The sequence below is a fragment of the Punica granatum genome, chromosome 7 (genome assembly GCF_007655135.1).
Source record: "Punica granatum isolate Tunisia-2019 chromosome 7, ASM765513v2, whole genome shotgun sequence".
Taxonomy (NCBI): Eukaryota; Viridiplantae; Streptophyta; class Magnoliopsida; order Myrtales; family Lythraceae; genus Punica; species Punica granatum.
In genome coordinates, this window is record NC_045133.1 from 8923450 (window position 1) to 8946256 (window position 22807).

At 40.4% G+C, this 22807-nt stretch overlaps 5 protein-coding genes and 1 non-coding gene across 6 annotated transcripts; 2 read left to right on the forward strand and 4 right to left on the reverse strand.

The window, feature by feature from the left end:
- Positions 1–375: 375 nt before the first annotated feature.
- Positions 376–2253, reverse strand: LOC116215244 (transcription factor bHLH52-like). The gene is made up of 2 exons (XM_031550881.1): positions 1068–2253; positions 376–961 (listed from the first exon to the last, which is right to left on the reverse strand). Exons 1-2 carry the CDS (start codon positions 1368–1370, stop codon positions 773–775), a joined length of 492 nt encoding a protein of 163 aa, XP_031406741.1. The 5' UTR covers positions 1371–2253; the 3' UTR covers positions 376–772.
- Positions 2254–5329: 3076 nt separating this feature from the next.
- TRNAM-CAU lies at positions 5330–5401 on the reverse strand. Its single transcript has one exon. It is a non-coding gene; the product is annotated as a tRNA-Met (tRNA).
- A 348-nt stretch (positions 5402–5749) lies between these two features.
- Positions 5750–7024, reverse strand: LOC116213960 (fatty acid desaturase 4, chloroplastic). Its single transcript, XM_031549128.1, has one exon. It carries the CDS (start codon positions 6990–6992, stop codon positions 5967–5969), a length of 1026 nt encoding a protein of 341 aa, XP_031404988.1. The 5' UTR covers positions 6993–7024; the 3' UTR covers positions 5750–5966.
- Positions 7025–8336: 1312 nt separating this feature from the next.
- LOC116213962 lies at positions 8337–11900 on the forward strand. The gene is made up of 7 exons (XM_031549131.1): positions 8337–8788; positions 9317–9457; positions 9545–9910; positions 10414–10659; positions 10822–10914; positions 11104–11304; positions 11392–11900. Exons 1-7 carry the CDS (start codon positions 8459–8461, stop codon positions 11605–11607), a joined length of 1593 nt encoding a protein of 530 aa, XP_031404991.1. The 5' UTR covers positions 8337–8458; the 3' UTR covers positions 11608–11900.
- A 1891-nt stretch (positions 11901–13791) lies between these two features.
- Positions 13792–16330, reverse strand: LOC116213963 (purple acid phosphatase 18). The gene is made up of 5 exons (XM_031549132.1): positions 16107–16330; positions 15137–15805; positions 14602–14790; positions 14422–14510; positions 13792–14292 (listed from the first exon to the last, which is right to left on the reverse strand). The coding sequence occupies exons 1-5, from the start codon at positions 16269–16271 to the stop codon at positions 14073–14075; spliced, it is 1332 nt and encodes a 443-aa protein (XP_031404992.1). The 5' UTR covers positions 16272–16330; the 3' UTR covers positions 13792–14072.
- A 4653-nt stretch (positions 16331–20983) lies between these two features.
- LOC116213964 (DNA damage-repair/toleration protein DRT102) lies at positions 20984–22350 on the forward strand. Its single transcript, XM_031549133.1, has one exon. It carries the CDS (start codon positions 21113–21115, stop codon positions 22019–22021), a length of 909 nt encoding a protein of 302 aa, XP_031404993.1. The 5' UTR covers positions 20984–21112; the 3' UTR covers positions 22022–22350.
- The last annotated feature ends 457 nt before the right edge of the window (positions 22351–22807 follow it).

The window sequence follows — 22807 nt, forward strand, 5'->3', positions numbered from 1 at the left end:
TTTCTATATTATTATCGTATTATTTATATTTATTCTAAAATTATTGAAAGTTATTGTTTTAAATTCAAATTAATCATTGTTTTTATTAATAAGAAATATTTTGTTAAAAATGTGAGTAATTTCCATAAAAATGATATGAGGTATGCAATAATAAACCTATGCAACACACGGGATAGAAGACTAGTTAATTGTAATGTGGACCCATATTTTTTTGACAGCTCAGCCAAAATGAAGGAAGAAGTTTCGAAATGACGGAAACAAATAAATACTAAACCGTATAGGACTAAAATAGAAAAATTATTGAAGGAGTGGATGAAAACAAAAGAAAAAAAAGTAGCTAAAGGTACCGGATAAAAAGTAAAGTTTTCCAAAAGGGAAAAAAAAAAGTATTGGTTCAAACGATTCAGCGTTCGTTCTCTTTAGTATTAGAGAAAATCCCTAGTTGTAAGGGCTATATCCTTTAATAGGCTTACCCGGCTCGAGTTGGATTAGTCGGTATCCGTTAGACTTTTGGATATAAAGGTAGACATCGAAAAAAAGAACAGAAAAAGGGGGGCAAATGTTTGGCGCAAAGAGGAAAAGTACAAATATAATGACCTAATTTGGCAATTTATCATTCCATCGGCTTAGTCCCTCTAGAAGACTAGAAGTACGTACAACCACAGTGATTAACTGAGACTGTCTAATACAGCTATACAAGAAGGAAAAAGAAAATTAAAAAACCTGAAATAATACCCCAAAAAAAAAATGAATGCCCATAATGCAAAATGATTTAGAGGAGCTGCAGGAGGTTCTGCAGACGGGGATGGTGATGGATAAGGCTTTCGGCTAGAGATGGGGGAATAATGCAGCTACCCTCCTTATACAGCTTCTCTTGAACTGAGGCGACCACCCCGAGCACATTAGCCGGCCGTCCTAGCTTCTCCTTGTCCACTTCCTCAACAGGATCATTTTCCTGCACCTAGCAGTAATGAAAAGAGATCAAACAGATGAGAGAAGCCGATCAGATTGGAATTAGCTTCGGATCGGAAATGACACTGAATACGCGAATTGGTTGTGATAGCTACCTGGCAGGGGTCAAAAGAAGCCAAGAGTTGGAGAATGTGGACTTGAGACTGCAGGAATTTGACATAGTTGAAAGCAGACTGGAGCATCCCAGCGGTGTTCATCTTAGTCCCACCGGGAATGAGCTTCCCTAGCTCGTGCGTCTTGTCCGCTATTCTTTTCTGCCTCTCCCGGGCTGCCAGGCTCTGTGCCGACACCCTCCTCAGCCTAGGCTTGCTTCGCTCCACATCTGGCTCTACAATGGTAACTGGCTTACACGATACCCCATTAGAATGCAGCACAGGAGGTTGGACTGCTGGGTACATATTACCCTGGGGGAACAACAGATCAGGAAGATCAAAGCAGCACGGCTTATCGCGGTTTGGAGGCTGATCAGGTGGTACTCGACAATGGTAGAACTGATCGGCATTGACCGTATCATTGTCATAAAGGCTGAGACGTCCAGGTCCAGATAACAGTTGCTGCTGCTGAACCTGAATATGATGATAATTAACTTGAGAGTAGCTGCCTGATGTTGGACCGAGCAGATCACCGTGGCCGTGGGTGTTATAGTGATTGCAATTCTCGGGTAAGAGAGGCCACAGTGATCATCGGCCAGCTCAACCATATCATCATTAATATAATTATAACAGTAGCCCTTGTTGAAAAACAATGGATCAGCCTTCACAACCACCTCATTGCACCAGTTATTGTTAAGACCACAGTACGGACAGAAGGCTGTGGCCTTGTCGACATTGCCGTAACAGGGGAAGGCGGTGGACATAAGAAGCTGAGGAGGGGCTTCTACAACTGGCTGTGAACTCGTGACGATCCCATGGTACTGGTCGGGCACTGCTGGCCAGTTCAACATCGAGTACGAACTTATTGACATAAAATTAGCTAGTTATAGCTTTATGCTGACTGTACAAATGCACGGAAAGTATTTAAGCAACGTATAACATACTAAGAAGGAAAAGTAAATGAAGTTGTGGATGGCGCTTGCGTACGTCCAGTAATGGAGGCGGGTATCGCTTCGGTAGCAAGAGATGGAAGGAGCTACGAGCTGATCAGAAGTCAGCTTAGGGAAGGGCGGCAGCTGAAGCTGAGGGTGAGAGAGCAGACTGAGATAGAAGACAATTGACAGTAACTGTCTATGTATGTGTGTGTTTTCAGTTGGCAGGTAAGTGGGTGTTAATAAACGGAAGGAAACCGCCGCCCCCACCATTTCCGGCAACTGAATGACTGATATCATCAGTTAACTGCAGAGGAAAAAAATTTGGGGAAAATTGGCCGGTTTTCTAGTGGAGTGGACCCTCGTATTTGATCTCTCCCTCCTTTAGGATTTTCCCTTTTTTTTTTTTTGGAAAAGTTCGCTTTCGGTCCTCAACGTTTAGCCTTTCAATTATTTTCATCCTAAACTTTTTTTTTGGATTGTATCTCATTCTCAACCTTCTCGTATGGTGTTAATTTTTAATCATTCTGTTAATTTTCAATCAAAACCATTACTTTTTCCATCCAAAAATAATAATAATAACGCTGGTGCAAGCCTACAGAGAGCTGGACAAAGGCGAGAGGGCCTTGCTGCCAGCCGCCCCCATGTGGTGGGGTCGCCGACAACTAATGAGGTTGTAGGCGACCCCGACGAGAGGGGTGGTGGCCGCTAGCGGGGCCCCACCCCTTAATGGTTATTAACTAATTTTATTATTTTTTTGGGTATATAATTGGGAGAAAGAAAGTCAGATAAACCAACGTCCTTCTCACGTATAATAATAATAGATTCTTTTATTGAAATCATGGTGAATCATCACATTACACAGCCCCAAAATTTTCTTCTTACTTTTTTTATTTTTATTTTTATTTCATTTTTATATTATTTTTATTTTTTTAGTTTCTTAATTATTCAGTCAGTTACTTAACTATAATTATCAAAGTGGTTTAATAATTAATGGCGAACTAACGGAAATTAGTCAACAAAGGTCAAATGAGCTAAGTGTCAGTTTTTCACAAAAATAAGGGTGAGCGTCATTTAGACCAACCTCCAGATAAGTGTAATTCACCCAAAACATAAAAGTGTAAGTAACGAAAAATTTTACCAAATGGTGGCCGTGGCACCGGATAAATAAATTGGGCATCGAAATAAAATATCATGTTTTCTGAAGATACAAAGTGAAAAGTCGGAAATAATTGAAAACCTGCTTTTTCTTTTTATATACACAAGTAGTGTACCCGTGCTATGCATGATTTGTCATATCTTTTTGTGTCCTGTCCAGGCAATTCCTTAACTCATGTCAGCTCAGCCCCGCCCCATCCTAAGAAATATAATTTTTTTTTTAGAGATTTTAAAATGTGTATGAGTTATTTGTGATGATTAATAAATGAAATTAATTGAAAAGTAAAGAAATGGTGAGATGCGAGAGAAAAGGAAGAGTAGAGAATAACTGTGAGAGGAGATGAGAGAGAGGGGAGTATAGAAAGTGGGAGTGGTTAAAAGACAATCGAAATCACTTATTTACTCTCAACTTCCCCATGGTCATAATCAATAGTTGTTAATTAATATAGTTATTTCATTATGGACAATATTAGAAAGGGAGTATTACTCCATCTTCTTTCTTTTCTCTTTTTGGATTATAAGGAAAATGCATGGAATTAGTATAATGGCTGGTATATCCATGATGGTAATCGAACATGTAACCTACATCTTGTACTATATACTATGTACTATGTACTCTCTCTCATTCTTCTCTCATATAGACTAGAGCATGACCCGTGCAAGCTATTTGTGGAATCAGAAATAATTCTATATTGAAATCGTGTACACCTAGATGAGATGTTACATAAATTATTTTTGTTTCATGAGTAACTGAATTGCACATGCACTACGTGTGAATATTTATAACCATAATCATTGCAAATAATACCACAAATCTGGAAAAATAAGAAAAGTAATTTTACGGGTGTATTTAAGTTATGAGAGAGAGGGTACAGGGAAAAAAATTTACATGAGAGAGATGTGAAAGAGACATTGAATGAGAGAATTGTGGAAAGAATGAGTAAAATGTGGAGAAAATGAGAGAGTACTTTTTTAATGACTAACCCTTGTTAGAGATTCCGGATTCGATTCCCATCAGTGAAAATATCTGTGCCCCTTTATTTAAATTTTATTTCTATTTTCTTGTACTAAACTATGAGCATTCTATTGTAATAAAAAAAATGACTAACCCTTGTTGTGGTTTTAGGGGGGAAAGAACGTATTTTTTAAGGAAAATAGAAGTCGTAATGAATGGGTGGCAAATATTTATCCTTATTAATAAATAAATATTTTCTAAGGAAAAAACAAAGGTCCTAATTTAAAGTGAGATGGAAAATTACCAATGGAGAAATATATTATGCCCAAAGATAATCTGCCTCACTTCTCATGGGGAAAATCTTAAACGGTCCTTCGTATCAATCTTTCCATTATGAATAAGCAAATTTTAACAATTAATGGTTTACGACTGTTCTAATCATTAAATCTTTTTTGTTTTAACGGTGCATGATACTCTAATTTGGTCAATCTTTCGTTTGTGGGCGTGTCTTCTCGATGATTAAGTTGCAGCATAGTCCAGCCTATTGAGAGAGGAATAGGATCATTGTGGGAAATTTGATAACCATGGTACGCGTTATACATGACTAAAGCCAATCAAAATTATTTAACCTTTAGGAGATAGAAAACTAGGAAGAATTGGTTTATGGATGAAATACAAGGTATATTACTTATCTCATGATTTTGGGGAGAAAAAAAATAGAATAACCAAAAATCAGGCTTTGATTTGATGAGTAGTTTTGGTTAAATCAATACATTTTAATTGTAACATTTAATGTTCTATCACCCAGAGTTGCGAGAGTAATGTCTTTCACAATTTTCGACCGGACTCGACTGGATTCATCGTGGTCCATCGGAGTACCGAATATCATGGTTGACACAGAAAATACATTTTAATTGTAATCTTTATTTTGTACAATTTCCTGCACGGAGGGAAAATCCACCTCCATCGGGGGAGCTGCCGTGACGATGAACGATCCAAGCTAACCCCAGCCTAGCGCCTCCGTACAGGGATGAGATGAAATCTATTGAATCACGTGTGGCTGGGATCGTTTTTGGGCCTATCTCATTAAATATGATGGGTTGGGCTTTAAATGGGTCGGTGTATGATGTATGAGCTTCTTTGGTAAATAAAGCAAATTTATTTATTAAAAATAAATAAATAAATAAAAAAGAGCGGGAAGAGAAGCCTTTCTCTCTGATTATCAGAGCCAGGTTTCGATCCTGGGACCTGTGGGTTATGGGCCCACCACGCTTCCGCTGCGCCACTCTGATTTGGTGATTCCAGTTTGCAAATTATTATATTTATTAATTAAGTAAATCCGTTCGGCCCATTAGCTTGCTAATTGCTATGGATGAAATCTTATACCGAGTTCTTCGTTACTCGCCAGGAAAATTGTATAGAGAAGATAGAAGATCGTGCACCATACATCAATACAATGTTAGCCCTGTATGTCTTGATCGAGACATCCATCACTCTACTCGGTTAGCTTTCATTCCCATAAAGCGTAATGTAACAAATTGCGAAGGACATTGATTGCCTAATTATAGTGTTTTATAATCGTCACTTGAATGTAATTGTTGCATTTAGATCCGTAGGATACAATTTGATGTTCGTTTCTGTGCAAGATTTCGTTTATATTGCATTAGAAAATTATTGCCAAGATTAAGCTCGATACATGTATTACACTAACACTTGCAGCTTGTAGATGAACCAGGGCTCATCATCGACACAGCATTCAATCCGCAAGTACTTTTGGAAGAAACTTTTTGAAAAGAAAAAAAAAGTACTTAATTAAAAATTCAATAATATGAATATGATATGTTATGCATTAACGAGCTAGGCTTCGATTTGAGCAGAGGCCTCTAAATCCTCCGTCCACTCGGAGCTCGGCTCGTCCCAGGACCGCGGCTGCAGCCCGAACTTGAAGAATAGCACCATCTCCAATGCCTGGAATACCTTCATCTCGTCCAGGAACGTGTTCCAAACTCCGCTCACGATGCAGTAATTGTTATTATAGGGAGGCCGGTGATGTGCGGCATGTTGTGCCCGAGACACGAGGATCCCGGCGTCCTGCAATGCAACAACGAGCTGGGGGAGCCTGCTCTTGGTTCCATGGGCCCATGCGTGGAACTGTTGGCTAAACATAATGCAACCTGAGAAGAAGGCCACGAACCCGAGCATTGTGGGGTCGTTGCATAGAAGGTCAATGGGAAGGACCGAGAAGGCCACTGCCCGAGCCAAAGCGTGGAGGTTGTTGGCGAACTCCCGGCGAGTTATCGTCCACGGCCACTTATGATGGCCCTGGAAAGCCTCTATCTGGCTTCCGAAGAAAGGGGTCGAGGCATCCCCGTAGTTGTCGATCCCCCAGTGGTAGACCCCCGAACCGAGGTCCGCGAGCACATACCCGACCGATCCTGCCAAGATGGGCCCGGCCCAAGAATGGGACTCCGCAGCCAGTAACACTGACTTTGCCAGGGAGACAAACACCGTCGTACACCCGCATGCAACCCAAGCGCGGTGGGACCAGGTCGACTTGAGTGACGATGGGTCATCAGTCGCCAGCCGGACAGGAGATGGAGATGGAGATGTCACCACCCGTGGCGGGTCAGGAGGTGGTGTAGAAGTGGAAGTAGGGACGGGCACAATGACTAGCTTTCCCGACTCCAGCTTCTGCCCAGTGGGGCCTGTCGTGGTGGTGGCAGCAAGGCAACGAACACGGCCATTCCGGACGACTAGGCACGGGACGACGGGTCTCGGGTTGTTTACGGAGGAGAACAGCTTGTGCTGGGGCAGGACAGACATTGAGTCGAAGGGAATGGACCAAATGAGGTCTGATATTGGGAGATCAGAAGGTGATACCATATAATGTCGAAATAGTGGCTGTGGGTAGAGTTTCCCATTTGTTTTAGGTTTCTGTGGAGGCAAATTGAGGGAGGAATTGTGTGTGGACAGCTCTATAGAATGCTTACGTGGGGCTCTAATAATCTCTAGCTGGTGCTATAAAGTTATGCATGACTTTTTGGTGTCGTTGAGGTTGCTCATTCGTAAAGAACAATAACTCTGCAAATTGCATGTCGAAAGTGACTTCTATGCTGCTTAGGTTCAACGTGTTCAAGTTTACCACGAGTCGAATAATATGAAGCATTATGTGATACTGGTTGAAACTCATAAAATGATTATCGCTAAAATTAGTTAGATCCCACTCCTTTTTTCGGATTAATAACCAAAACAAAAAAAAAAACAAAACAAAAATTTCACATTTTAATAATTGTAGTACGAATTTTTTTCTTAACCTAAAATATATAAATTTTTTAATTTAATAACAATTCTAATATGGCATCAACTTCTGTTAATTTGGATGGAATCGAGGTTACAGAGGATACCGCAACTCCAATCGGGGGGTGATGGCCGAATTGAGGATCTCACCTTCTGGAATCGAGAGAACTCTCAAATTGGAAATTCTCTCGATTCCGGCGGGTGGCGTCACGACCCTAATCATTACTCCCATTTGGGGTTACCGGCGCCCTCTGTGATCTCGATTGATTTCATCCAATTAACGAAAATTTTGTACTAGAATTGCTATTAAATAAAAAATTTGTGCATTTTTAGGTTATAAAAAAAAGTTTCGTACCAAAATTATTAAAATTTTATATATTTTTTGTTATGTAACTTTTTTTTTTATCGTATAGATCCTACTCAATTGAGTATCGGGTTTTTTGTATTGTGTATGGTACTGAGGTCCAAAGTGAGAAACTTTGGCCCCATATATTTCTCATATCATAGGACAGATTAATCCCAAATACAGACATCGAACCGTAAGGAATAATGGAGACGTTGGAGGTTATGACTGCAAAGGGATATTCCCCAGTGTCTTGAAGCATCCTTAGATTCCCCTAAGAACGTACTCAGCAAAAGATCCTTACTAGCAAAAAAATGGCAAGACTCATAATCAGGACCGAGTCGACGTCCAAACGTGATTGGTTTCATTGATCTGTTGGCCTCACCCAATAAAAGATAGATGAACTAAGGAGGAGTTTATGTGCTTATTTAGCAAATAAGAACGGCATTTTTTTTTTCATATAATCCCAATTATTATTCAACAACAACAAAAAAAAAAGAATGGCATTTTTTTTCCATATAATACCAATTATTATTCAACAAAAAAGAATGGCATTTTTCTTTAAAACCTCTTATTAGGGGTCGGGTTGATCGGACTCCGGTCAACACAGAGGGAGACGGAGACAGACAGGTAAAGAAAGAGTTGTTTTCAGCACATTTTCCATTCTCTTCCTTCCTCTGCTGTCTCGAGGAGTTGTCCTCCGATTTTCATGGCGGTGTCCTCTCCCTTCCTCTTCTTCCTCTGCTTTACCGTCCTCTCTTTCTCCACCCCACCTGCCCACTCACAGTCCATACAACTACCATTCCACCCGGAGGACGTCCTTCCCCTGCTGCCGAGACAGCTCGCGTGGCCCATCCTCAACTCCCTTCGCAGCCCCGCGGATCTCCTCCCAACCTTCGTCGGCGCCGCCTCCGCCTCCTCCTCCTCCTCCAATGGGACCTTGCAGTGGAAAGGCGCGTGCTTCTACGAGAACGCCGCCTGGCTGGAGTTCCACAACAAGAGCGGCAGTGAATTCGGCGGAGGAACTCTCCACGTCAAGGTATATGATTCATACTTGCAACACACACACCCCCAAACCCCCCCCCCCCCCCCCCCCCCCCCCCCCCCCCCCCCCCCTCAATTCCTGGTTTGGTTGAGTTATGGAGCAATCTTTGATTCAGTATCGATGAAATTTTGGTCAAAATCTTTGAGTACCCAGTTGCTTTTCAATTGCAATCAAGATATGAATCAGTAGCTAGGGGAAGTTGGCTACATGAATTACGATTTCGGCCTCAGAAATCTATGTGTACTCGGAGTTGCAAATGATGGAAGTTCGTTCTGTTCACTTCCTTTCTTCAGTTATCCAGCTACTTTGACGAAAATAAAAGTTTTCTACTATCGCCAAGAATGGTTGAACTTAACTATAGATAGATAATATACATTGCCTAATGGTAAACTAGGTTCAGTCGTACTTTTACCCTCGAGCTTCATCCCTTGGTCGTTCCGTATTATAGGTGCACTATTCTGTTGAAAGTGTCTGTAAATATCATGCTTATAACTATCGAAATGGGTTCATTTGCTTATCCAGGTCAGCAAAGCCCATAGTTGGACATGTTTGGACCTCTATGTATTTGCAACGCCGTATCGTGTGACGTGGGATTACTATTTTAGATCCCGGGAGCACACATTCGAGTTCAAGGAGTGGGAAGGAAAAGCTGAATATGAATATGTAAGTTGCATCAATTTAGGATCTTGTCAGTGTAGCTTTATGATATCTATTGCTCCTTGCTTAAAATTGGTAGTCACATGATTTCAGGTTAAGAGCAGAGGAGTCTCAATATTTCTCATGCAAGCCGGAATGATTGGAACTCTTCAGGCCCTCTGGGATGTCTTCCCATTATTTACAAATACAGGGTGGGGAGAGAAATCTAACATCGCCTTCTTGAAGAAGCACATGGGAGCTTCCTTTGAGGTCCGCCCCCAGCCTTGGGTTACAAATATCAGCGTCGACGACATTCATTCGGGAGATTTTCTTGCAATATCGAAGATCCGAGGGAGGTGGGGTGGCTTTGAAACTCTAGAGAAATGGGTCAGCGGAACTTATGCTGGTCACTCAGCCATTTGCCTAAGGGATTCGGAAGGAAAGCTGTGGGTTGGCGAATCTGGACATGAGAATGAAGAGGTAAATCTGACTGAGTAGTAATATTGCATTAGAGCATGCGAACTAAAAGATAGTATTATGAAGCAAGTACATGTTCAATCATGATTCATGCCTTGAACATCTTTTCTGCAATGAAATATCCTCCTTGTTCGTGGAATGCTTGTTTCCTCAGCACCACATTTTAAGAACTTCATTCATTTCTTAATTTAGTGAAAACGATAGGGTGACTTTATCGTATGATAGATTTCCCTGTGATGTCAGCAACTGAAATGTGTGTGAAATATTTCAATCTTACCTGGAGAGATGCCTAACTATATCTCTCCAGTAATATCAGGATGCGATATAACTTGATACCTTTTAAGGGTATTGCTTATTGATAGATGTGACAGTCAATGCTTCTTCGTGCTGATATGCTCACGTAGATTCTCGAACTATATCTTCTGTTCCTTGCCCCATGAATTAGTATATAATAATTAAAAGATTCAGAGCAATGTAGTTGAAAATGTTAATTTTAACATCTACAGGGAGAGGATATTGTTGCCATGGTACCTTGGGACGAATGGTGGGAATTTGAGCTCACTAAAGATGATGCCAATCCCCACATTGCATTGCTTCCCCTGCATCCTGATATGCGGGCCAAGTTCAATGAGACTGCTGCATGGGAGTATGCACAAAGCATGGATGGACAGCCTTATGGTTACCATAACATGATATTCAGTTGGATTGACACTATCGATGGAAATTATCCACCTCCCTTGGATGCTCATCTGGTATTAATTCGATCCACACACTCATCTGTTTTCGGTCATTGCAATTTCCTCCCTTCTTGATTCAGTTCCACTTGTTGGCCTTCAGTTTTCTCATTCTCATTTGTGGCAAATTTCATGTATGTTAGTCACTTGTTTTGACTGAAGAGCTCTGTGGCAATTCAGGTCGCTTCAGTTATGACTGTGTGGAATCAAATTCAGCCTGCATATGCTGCTAACTTGTGGAATGAAGCCCTGAACAAACGACTTGGGACTCAGGTATTACAATGGCAGTTCCAATCAGTCCTCGACTCTATACAGATTTATTGTGCTAGCTTGTGAAAATACAATGCAGTTGTAAGAACTGATTTGCAGATATATGATGATAAGATGTTTAAGACAGCTAGTTGTAGTAGTTGATAGAGATCTTTGGACATCTTCATTTAGTGTTAGTTGAAATGATTACAGGGTCTAGATCTTCCCGATATCTTGGTTGAAGTCGAGAGGAAGGGATCGTCTTTTGCTGAGTTGCTTACAGTTCCGGAGCAGGATGATTGGCTCTACAGCGATGGGATGTCGACCTCATGCATTGCCTTCGTCCTCGAGATGTACAAAGCCGCCGGGCTTTTTGATCCTATTGCTAGCTCCGTTCAGGTCACGGAATTCACGGTAAGCTACAGAAAGGCAATCATAAGAAGGATGTCCATACATACTCAAAATATAACTAATCCATTCTGTTTGTCATGAAATATTCAGATCAAAGATGCATATTCTCTGAGGTTCTTCGAGAGCAACTCGAGCAGATTGCCTGGGTGGTGCAACAGAGAGGATGATGCGGAGCTTCCGTTTTGTCAGATTAAAGGGAAGTACCGGATGGAACTCCCAGGATACAATACCCTGGACCCATACCCACATATGGACGAGCGGTGTCCCTCCCTGCCACCCAAATACTCGAGGCCAGCAAATTGCTAGCATCTCGCCTCAGCCAGTTCGAAATTTTTACTACAGAAGCTGATGATACTGCCAGATTTTGGGTTGGGTAGTGTTTAGTGGTGCAACTGTGTTTGTAGATAAGGGATTGGGTTTATATTGGTATGAGAAAAAGTGGGTTGTCCTAACATATGCAGTTCTCCTGCCTTCTAAGTTCCCAAGTCCAATACAAATCTGTTGGGCTGCAATTGCTTTTCCATTTGGGATGGCTGGACGTGCCCAGATTCCTCCTGCCTTCATCCATCATGGCTGATATTTTGGGAGCTGTTTGCTTTGCTGTCTTACCTCGCCCCTCACGCATTGCTTTTTTTATCATACTATACTAGCTAGCTAGTCGAGATACACGTACGTTGCATGTGCACTTATTAATTCTAAAATTCATTATAAATTCATATATAGTTAGTAAAATCATATGTGAACAAAGAAATCTAAATAATTCATTTTATTTATGGATAATAAGAATTCATTGATGGATGAAGAATAAAATACACAGGGGTATACGAAGCCCCTCATCATAAATGATCTTAAAGAAAGAAAACGAAGAACAAAAGAAAAAGGGGACCTAATTAAGTACACAAATCGGATAAAGAAGAAGAAACTTCATGAATAACAAAAGTTCAACTGAGACCATGTTGAAATCTAAATAATGTAAACTCTATAATAAAGAAATAAAAATACATATATTCATATGTAAAAAATAATAATAATGAATTTGTAGATCTATTAAATGTTGTCTGCTCTTGAAAGATTTTGAAAGAATCGAACTTTAGAATTTCGAAACGTTTAGATATAAATTTAGGGAGAGCAAAAAATATGAGTGTCTAAAATTCCGGAACGGAAGAGTCAAAAATTACTTTCCCAAATCAAGAGAATAAATATCAATAGAGAATAAAAAGCAAAATACAAATTAATAACTAAAAATAAAAAGATGGTAATGAAACTCTATTTTCTTTCAATATGGATTATATCATTTTAAAAATCTTTTTTAAAGAAATTTTTATGAAGCATGTAAGAGACATTCTTCTATTTTTTTTTTCTAGTCTCTTAATATTCTCATAGTTCCCGTCGCTCGTCAAAAAGGAATGGTAATTGTGGATCAACCATACACTAAAACAACCAAAAAGAAGATTATCATATAAATATGAAGTAAAATGAAGGAAAATACTTATATAAAGATAATAAATAAAATGGATTTTTGCAAAAAAAAAAAGTATTTCTTGGAAAATATGTGCCAAGCAGCGATTAGATGAATCAATAAATATATATAAATGAAGATCAATAACTGAAATAGATCAATTAATAGTAGTAATAAAAAAATCGAGAAAACGAGAAAAAAAATGCCGATTCATCTCCCCCTTATATATAATTCCAGATGACACCTGCATATGCACGGAAGGCGTACATCAAAATTTAGAAAAAAAATATTAATGATAAAATTCAGACAAGAAAAAAAAATGGCGTAATAGCACATGAGATTGAGAGGTTAAGAGGAGAAAACAATATTATATGGACAATAAAAGGCTATGACTATTCCAACTAAGGGAATCTGATCGCCACGAAATGTTATTTTTGACTTTCAACCATCTTATACATGAGGAGATTGTTACAAAATCAAACTCTTGTTTAACTAATTAACTGACTGAAATTTTAGTAGATATGTCATAAACTAAAATTCGTTATTCGAGTTCATGGCATATTGTTTATAACATAAATTTCCATGTACTTGCACGAATTGACATATTTTACTTAATTTTATTAATATTACGTTATTTTTAAGTACATAAAATTTTTAAGATATGCATTCCCCCTCCCTCCCCTTTCCTCTCCTCTCCCTTCCTCTCTTCTCCCTCCCCTGTAAACTCCCAAACACGGCGTAAGAGATTGGGTTGTCCAAAAAGGGTGGAATACGGGCCATTGAATTATTATAGGATGTATGCATATATATTGATATGAGAAAATGTGGGTGGTCCTAACATATGCAGTTCTGACTTCTTAAGTTCCAAGTCCAATACAAATCCAAAGGGGGCCAGAGCAAAGAACATGGACGTGTAAAATCAATTTCTTTTAGACGGGATCTAACGCCTCGATGAGGAACCAAGAGAATGATAAATTCCCCATGGAGTAATAAATTTGATTCTACAAGGGAAAGGAAAAGGGACTGAATCGCATAATCACAGCACACAAAACTATATATATATTCATAGGAATGAACTGGAGTCGATGATCACAGTTGAAACAAGAAGACCACCTTTTCCATTCTAAAGAACTGATTAAGCACCTTCATGGCCAGAGAAAGCCAATGTGCGAGTGGCATGGTCTCACTGAAGAAAAAAACCATACCAAATTATGTAGACAAAGCCGAAGCTTGTAGAAGCTTTTCATTCTTTCTCATTTGCTCTTGTTTCTAATTAAGCGAATAATAGGCCAGCATAGGGCGATGGTCAGTACTAAGGAGCCATGAGAATTTTTCTGAATCCATGTTTCTTTTGGACAAGGCAACCTGAGCTGGCCAAGGAGGATATCCAAACCTCATCAGATTTAATGGGCTCGTCATCATCATTCCTATGCCAGCTCCAGAATGCATGAGATGCGTTCACAAATTTGAGCTCTCCATGACCAAAGCTCGCCTCGCGAAAGACTGACCACTCGGGTTGAGGATCCTTATACCTGTCCAGGAAAGATGAAGGAATTGATTCATGAATTTCTTTCCAGTGAGAAAGTTCCTTGAGGGAATATGCAAGAACAAAAGAGAGAAGCAATTGAAAAGAGTCCAGATTTCAGAGACGGGGGACACACTTCTGAGCCAACCCTTCCCTATTGCCACCATCTCCAATTGTGATGTGGACGGCGCCACAAGAATCAGGTCTTCCATTATAGACTCGTTTCTGTTCAATTGTCATCAACATCAGATACATCAGTTATAATACACAACCACATAAGAGAATAGCAAGAAGGGGTTCAAGAATGGAGATGTACCGAGCGCTCATATGCATGTACATGTCCGGCCAATACTATATCCACTCCGGCAGTATACAGCAAGGGCTCCATTGCCTCCATCATCCTTTGTCCTTCCCCTTGGTGAGCATGATTACTATTATACCATGGCACGTGAAACAGAACTATGAGCCACGGGGTTCTGCTCCGATCCACCTTCAATAAGTCCGCCTGTGCACGAAAAGGGTGAGGAAGAGATATGTGAAGTCATCAAGTCTAAGGCAAAAAAGATTCTGAAATTTACTCCTCCTCTTAACCGGGTCTTAAGAACCAAGTTTCCACCAGTCTTGAAACCTCACAGGCTACCAGTGTTTAGTTTTTCATTCTCGTGTTTTACTGCTAATCAGTTCTATTTCTTGAAAGAAGCAGAGAAAGGCAGATAATGCCAGTGGTAGCCTATGACATCGCCTGTTATTCTGAAATTACTAACAAATTACAAGGTTCAAGTATTAACTATTCTAATCAATGCTAAATAATTCAACATTTTTTCATTCAAAAATGTCAGAAAACAACTAACCTTCAGCCAATCATATTGCTCAGAGTACTCATCATAGTCCGCATACGATCCAAGCATGATCACGTGGACCCCTGCCACCTCAAATGAATAATAGAGATTTGAGCTCGATCCACTCTCCTCAAATGGCATCTTCCATCGAGCATTATAGGATTGAAACCCCTCTTCAAACAGCGGGATTCTCTCCTTTTCGTGGTTTCCTTCGGTCACCATCCAAGGCCTCGAGCTTGCAAGTGGCTCCACAAACTCACCAAAAGTGTCCCACCGATGCTGCAAGAAATCAGCATAGGACAGGTCCCCAGGAAGGAGATGAACATCGTACTGACACTGGGCAATGTGATCCAGGGTCGACTTAGTCCAACCAGTTTGGCCCAAGTCCCCAGCCACAGCAAAGTTAACCGGAAGCTGTGCCGGAGGAGTTTTAAGCTGGAATTCGGGACCGCCTCCTCCACATCGATAATAGTAAACCGTGCCATCTTCAAGAGGCCCAATAACCACATGGTGTATCTTGCCCGAGCTATAGAGTAGATAGCTGTAAGAAGTGCTCTCTCCTTGCGTCGTATGCTCGTATTTACCCGGCGACATCCCATATTCAACATAGGACGGAGAGTCCTTATCATCCGTGACCCACGAAACTCGCACGTGCTTGTCTCCAGCCAAAGATATGTGAACCTGCAATACGATAATTTACATTCATCAAAGAGTGAATTCGGTGGAGACGACCAGACAAAGAGTGTCATACTAAAAGCAAAATCAAATCCCAACAGAAAATTTAAGCAAAAAAATGAAACTTTAATCCATTGGAATCAAACTATGATCAGCTTCACCGCAAGAACTGTCACCTACCAGCCATCAACCCATTCACCGAATACTAGGACATCAGAACACCAAGCCAAATTACTGTTTTGCCCTAATTCCTTCAGAGAGGAACCTCGGAAGGCTGAAGAAGGGATAAATCAGACGACGAGGCTACCTGCTGGGGGAAAGAAGGGGAGAGTTTCGGCTTCCTTGAGAAGTCGAGAGTCTTCCGAGGCTGGGGCCTCACGTACTCGGCCGCTCCGGTCGAAGCCGAGAGGATCGAGAGAGCCACTGCCAGATTCACCAGCAGCTTCAGCTTCTTCTCCTGCTCCCGCTCCATCTTTGACTCCCGTCCGCTGTTCTGACGAACAGAAAGAAACAGCTCTGGTTCTTTCCGAAGCGACGCGGTAAAGTAAAGAAATGTCTGTGGCCAAATTATCGTTTTGCCCCCGACCGTCGTTTTTCTTTCACTTTTGGACCCAATCATTATTGCCTTGGGCTTTTTGCCACACAATAATAATTACTACTAAGATGAATTATTTTAATTTGGTTGTTTATGCTTTGATAATTGACCACCAATTGACATAAATAAGTTCGTGCATAGGCATTCATGAAGGAGTACACACGTCCGATCTACTAATCTTCGGTAACCCAATCATTATTGCCTTTGGCTTTTTTCCTCACAATAATAATTACTACTATGATGAATTATTTTAATTTATGCTTTGATAATTGACCACCAATTGACATAAATAAGTTCGTGCATTAGGCATTCGTGAAGGAGTACGCACGTCCGATCTACTATCATCATCGGTAACCTGATGGTTCGTACTGCCATGATTTTCCGATGCAAGCATTATTATGGATGTTGACTGACATTGATGTTCGATGGGTTCAACATGTTTTAAAACAAAACTACTATGTATCTCATATCATATGTATCCACCTGAGTAATAATTTTAGAAAAAAAAAATTCTGGATTACGACGGAAAGAGCTGATGATGACACACCAGCTTCTATGACTATGAGTGCAGTTCAGTAGCTTAAGAGACAGATCCTCCTCCTGCTTCTTGATTCGAGCAGCTCCCGGTGAAGACGATTGCCGTCCTTGTCGACTTTCTTCATCTCCTCCCTCATCCTTCTGTAGTATTCATCCTTTTTCTCTGCAACACAAAAGGGCAACGTACACATCAATATTGAAACCTTTGGTTGAAAGAAAGTATATGCAAAACACTGGTTGAAGTAGCGCGAGCTGAAAGTTGGATGCCTTGATGAAAGGAAAGTATTTACCTCGGTCCATTAGAATCGAACCATCAGAATCCGGCGGCTGTGCTACTCGAGCAAGCGGTCAACAGGAGATTCTTATCATCTTCAACAGATTCCCCGATCTCCAGCTTCTTCCTTGATACGTCCACAACTCCATCCTCGACTGAACTCTCAGGTTCAGGTGGAGCATATACCTCTGGTGTCTTTAGACTTCAACTGGTTCTTCAAGAACCGGACTTTGGCGGCATTGCTAGACCCGGCGATATGGAATACTCGTCGATTGATGGCTTTGTCACGTCAAAGATTTCTTTGTCTTTCTGAATATGGATGGACCGCAAATAGGTGATAAAAGGCCCTTTGAGCGAGTTGATTAATGTTTGGATGCTGGGCAAGCAACTCACCAGATATAGGTTGAATTCTCCTTGAGTTTGCCTGGAAGATCACAACACTAAGGTCGAAAACATCCCGACTCAACACGGGGAGAGCAGAGCTCTAAAAGATGGCTGCAAAGATAAATTCTGTGCCAAGGCACATATAAAGAAAAATGGGCATATTTCACGGGAACAGGTTACCTTGATAACATTTAAAGGTATTTTCGCAGCTTTTCATTTCTCGAGCATTTTCATTTCAGATGGCATGGAGGAACAAAACAGACCTCCCTCCAGAGTGATAACGAGCAGTACGACCGACTCTATGTATGTAAGTAAGATGCAACAGCTTATGGACAATCCACCTACAATAAGTATGAAAAGAAACAATATGAGGCTTCACAAAGGGAATAAAAACTCCCGCTTTTTTACTTTCCATTCTCTTGTAAAGAAGTGGCTGCTGCTCACAAAATTGTGAATAAATATTCCCATCCTCTTCTCTTGCTTCATCCTTCCATGAAGACATTTCAAGGGCATTCCAGGATGTAATTTTTTGAATGCTTCAAAGACGAACTTAACCTAAAGTTTGTGAGTCATCATCAATGTTACTATGGATTAGAAGTGAAAAGTTATAATAAGGAACGGGATCGAGCTTGAAATAGGTAGAAGGCAAAAGAATAATAGCCTAACATTGTAAGAGTAATGGCATAATCATCACATAGGCCAACAGAGAGCAATCAGGAAAACTATCTTCCTTAAACCATGACCACTTTAAAATTCAACATGTTGCCATACAAACAAGACAGAGAACTGGAAGTCATGATCTTCCTCAAATTTATAAAAAGCAGGAACCATTGCTTTATCAAGATCAGCTCCTGCTCAGGCAATTATATTGACTGGCACAGACTTAACTGCTTACAGCCGGAGAGAAACACGCGAATCCTCGAGCGAAGATGTGCCTCTATGAAGCTCCACAACATGTCCTTTTGTTCAAGAGGCACAATCATCGCAGTTTGCTGCAACCGATTGGGAGTAGCTGTCACGGACTACTCGTGAACGCTCAAATACTCTGGGTCCTTCAAACTGAGGCGTGCAAGGTCCTGCAACGACTTTGTTTGAGTCGCCGAAAGGAGCAAAGTTTGCCTCTGTTTAGGGGGCCGCGAAATGATTGCATTACCCGACATCGAGTATACGGTCAGCCTCAACAAGCACCAAAACCTGTTCTCAGGCGAGAAATCTTAAACCAAATCTACATCTAAATGGACGCAACATAAACCTGTGACCAAGAAGCATTATGTTGGCCTGAAGCTGTGAACAATCGAAATTCGGAGAGCTGCTAGAGTCCATCAATATCCGAAGTATCCCAGGCCAAAATGGTAGCAGCCCCATCAATATCTAACGTATCCAAGGCCAAAATGGTAATTTTCTTACTCTTGGTCACGGTTTGGGAGAGCACCTAACTGACGTCCATCAATATTCCTCCTCACCTAGTTTCCAGAAATTGAAAGATTGAGAAAATTCTCCAAGGCCAAAATGGTAAATGTACGATGATAACAGTAAAAGACTCGAGGCAGGAAGAGAAAATATCCAAAATCAATTTCTTCCTTATTATTTTTCTTATGGGTGATTGAATAATTTTATGATATACTTTTTGCATTTTCATAAGTTGCGGTTTACAAAGCACAATTCTCCCTTAAATAAATGGAAAATGCTGCTTCCCGTGAAATCAATCCTACGAAATATGCCGAAATAGGAGGTGCAGAATTATTGCCCATAAAGTTGCTAATAATTACATCACCTGCCACTGTTTCTATTCGGAGGATGAATTCGGTAGATTTTGTCGCATGATATAGCATATCTCTAAACAAACGCACATGAGCTATGCAAAAAAAAAAAAAAGAGAGAGAAATGATTAGAAGTTAAAAAAAATTATTAAATTGTTCAAAATATAGTTGTTGTAATTAATTAGAGAAAATATATCATGACATTTTGAGAAATAACAAGTGGTACTAAAATGGAAGGTTTTGAGTTTATTTATATAATAGTATAGAAGTATAGATATAGTATAATATATAGATATATATCGATAATTACCTGAAAGATAAGGCTGGGCTATTTTCACCTCATAATTGGCTAATACACTCAATTTGTTATTGGTTGTATCAAATTACCCTCAATTGCATCTTTTTGACTTTAATAAATAAACTCAAATCATTCTCCCAAATCCATCATTTCCTTTCCCAATTTGTTGCCATTAGTAATTTACTGTGCATGATCGTATGTATATAGACCTTAATACCCCGATTTATTTTAATTTCTTTACAATATGATCTGAAAATACAAAAAAATTATAAAATAACAAATTTTGTATATTAAGTTAAACTTATTTTAGATGCAATAATACAAAATTTGACTAATTTACTGTGCAGTCATTATACATCCATAAATTAAAAGATTATGAAACCAAATAAAAAATAAAAGTTTGAATTGGAAGCATGATCAAATGGCGCGAATATTTTAGTCTATTATTAGAATAAAGGCAACCCATATCTAATATAGAATTATTAAAAAGCTTCACCATAGAAATTTTTTATGAACATAGATATTAATCTTAAAATGAATAAAAAAATTATAAAAAGTAGAAAAAACTAAATAAATAAAAGTGCACGTCCTAAACTTCATATCCCGCCCCACGAGTTTTCGTAATCCTATCATAAGTTTCAAAATATTTCGTAATTCTATGACTAATAAATTTCATAAAAAACAAACCTATGCAAGGATTAGTTGTTTAATCTTAAAAAGACCTTATGATGAATGAGATTAGTTGATTGATAATACATATGATATTGTCTACTCCATGTACGTCTAAGATGTTTGGCTCCTTTTATTTTGGCGTCACTTAGGAGATTTGCACTTCATTTGGTTTCGCAATCGAATTGTAACATTTTAACTCTAACTTTAACTCTATTCACTACACAACAAAAATCAACTCTTCAAAATAAAAAAAGTGGGTTCCATACATAAACCCACATACAATTCTATTATACTAAATTCAATTTTTAATACTAAATTCTCTCAACTATTTATTACTTTTTCACACTTTTTTTCATAATTCAGCAATATAATCATTATAACCCAATTAAAATCAAAACTCAACTCCAAAATCAAACACACAACAATGAAATCTTTAAGATTTTTTTTATCTTTTATACAACGATTTAAGATACAATAATATTAGTAATTTAGCAATTTTGTATCAACAAAATATAGGAGTTTACAAATGGTAAAATCTGTGCCCAAATTAAGAAAGAAAAAGATGATTGAGAAAGTGATTAGGGGGTATAATCATATTTATTAGAGCCATAAATATGGTATTAGGGGTAATTTTGTACAAAAAATAGTGTACTAATCAAATAAGGGTGGAAATAGCCTCAGCCGAAAAGTAATCTCTCTCCCCATGTACTGGCAGCAGAGCTAAGCCGGCTGTTCCGGAACACTCCTCTCTTCTTCGCTGGCCCACTTCCGATCAACCACCTCGCCTCCGACAATGGCCGAGACCGCAGCCGCGTCTCCTCCGCTCCAGATCATCGCCGGGGCCGACCCCTTCGGTACACCCCTGAAGGATGCCCTCGTGGCCCACCTCCGCTCCCTCAACATCGAGGTCGAAGACCTTGGCACCGGCCCCTACTACTCCATCGCCGCCGAAGTCGGGCAGCGCGTCTCATCCGCCGCTGATACCACGCGCGGCCTCCTGGCGTGCGGCACCGGCTGTGGCGTCTCGATGTTCGCTAACAAGTTCCCCGGAGTCTTCGCCGCCACGTGCCTCACCACCGGAGACGCCGTCAACGCCCGGTCAATCAGCAACTGCAACGTCCTCTCCGTGTCGGGTAAGTGCACTCCGGCCGAGTCCGCCGTCGAGATCGTCGACGCGTGGCTGAAGACTCCGTACAAGTCCCCTTGCCCCGCCAACGACAACCAGCCCTGGTCGGAAGAGATCCAGAACTTTCTAGACACTTCCCTGACCGAAATGTCGAAAGTTGGAGTCGAATCCGGCGGCCAATTGGCTGCGGATACTTGCGCGGTCTGCTGCCTGGTGAAGAACAGGGAGCTGAATCCGATGGACATAATGCCGGGTGGCTCGATGAAGATCCTCCGGGAGAGCCTGACGTCGGCGATAGTGAGGTTTAAGGCTGGGAGCGTAGAGCCAGCGCACCACCACACGTTTGGGCACGATCTGGTGGTGATGGAAGGGAAGAAGAAGGTCTGGAATTTGACCAAGAATGAAGAGTATGACTTGGGGGTCGGAGACTATCTCTTCACTCCGGCCAGGGATGTTCACCGGGTTAGGTACTTCGAGGACACGGAGTTCTTCATCAAGTGGGATGGGCACTGGGACATGTTCTTTGACGAGGATCTCGAGACTGCAAAGAAGGCTATAGAGAAGGCATTGGCTTGAGCAATTAACTATCGGATAATTTTCGTCGAAATGTGGGATCGGTGAGCAGCCAGATTCTCGAATCTTGAATGATGAGAGAGTTAAGACAATGAACAACTGCGTGTTCTATTTGCTTGCTTGCTATTAAAGTCGAGTCGTCCTGTTCTCTGTGCTTGTTACTTGCTGTAATGTAACATGGTTTGATAAATCTTGAATGCTCGCTTCGAGTGAAGTCGAGTCGTCCTGTTCCCCTGTGCTTGTTAGTTGCTGTAATGTAACATGGTTTGATGTATTGAGAATCCAACTTGTGGCTAAATAATGTTTATCGAATTGGATCTGTTTCTGCTGTCTATTGATCTGCTAATGAAGGGGTTACGACTTACGATAAATGAAGATGGGATCGATGGCATTAGTGTTGATATGGTCGAACTCGTGTGTGTTCTATGATTGGTTTCTTGGGTCTGGAATACTAATGTCCGCCAAATCTGAAACCGGTGGTGGACGATTACTCGCGTGTTTGAGGTATGAATATCACTTCCAGCTTCCAACTATACCTTCCTGAAATTTATGATGCGAAGGAATGACCTAGGTAATGAGAAATCGCGTGTTTTGGGATTTTGGATGTCACCATATTATCGAAGAAGAGGATGGCTTGTGTATTGCTGGATTAACGGGTGAGTTAAGTTTTCTTACTCTATCGGTGGTATGACAGTCAATTTTTTTCCCAGCTTCTCATTCACAGTGACCTTATACCTATTCTGAGCATGCGTTGCTTTGTTTCCGTGACTTATTTGTGTGTTTGTGAAT

Excerpts from the sequence above, each read along its gene's own strand:
- LOC116215244 (XM_031550881.1), bottom strand. The coding sequence starts at position 1,370 with ATGTACCCAGCAGTCCAACCTCCTGTGCTGCATTCTAATGGGGTATCG. Across the intron at positions 962-1,067 it reads CTTCTTTTGACCCCTGCCAG|GTGCAGGAAAATGATCCTGT; the intron begins GTAGCTATCACA and ends CATTACTGCTAG.
- LOC116213960 (XM_031549128.1), bottom strand. The coding sequence starts at position 6,992 with ATGGTATCACCTTCTGATCTCCCAATATCAGACCTCATTTGGTCCATT.
- LOC116213962 (XM_031549131.1), top strand. The coding sequence starts at position 8,459 with ATGGCGGTGTCCTCTCCCTTCCTCTTCTTCCTCTGCTTTACCGTCCTC. Across the intron at positions 10,660-10,821 it reads CTCCCTTGGATGCTCATCTG|GTCGCTTCAGTTATGACTGT; the intron begins GTATTAATTCGA and ends GTGGCAATTCAG. Across the intron at positions 10,915-11,103 it reads ACAAACGACTTGGGACTCAG|GGTCTAGATCTTCCCGATAT; the intron begins GTATTACAATGG and ends AAATGATTACAG.
- LOC116213963 (XM_031549132.1), bottom strand. The coding sequence starts at position 16,271 with ATGGAGCGGGAGCAGGAGAAGAAGCTGAAGCTGCTGGTGAATCTGGCA. Across the intron at positions 15,806-16,106 it reads CCCCTTCTTTCCCCCAGCAG|GTTCACATATCTTTGGCTGG; the intron begins GTAGCCTCGTCG and ends ATCGTATTGCAG. Across the intron at positions 14,293-14,421 it reads AGGGAAGGGTTGGCTCAGAA|GTATAAGGATCCTCAACCCG; the intron begins GTGTGTCCCCCG and ends TTTCCTGGACAG.
- LOC116213964 (XM_031549133.1), top strand. The coding sequence starts at position 21,113 with ATGGCCGAGACCGCAGCCGCGTCTCCTCCGCTCCAGATCATCGCCGGG.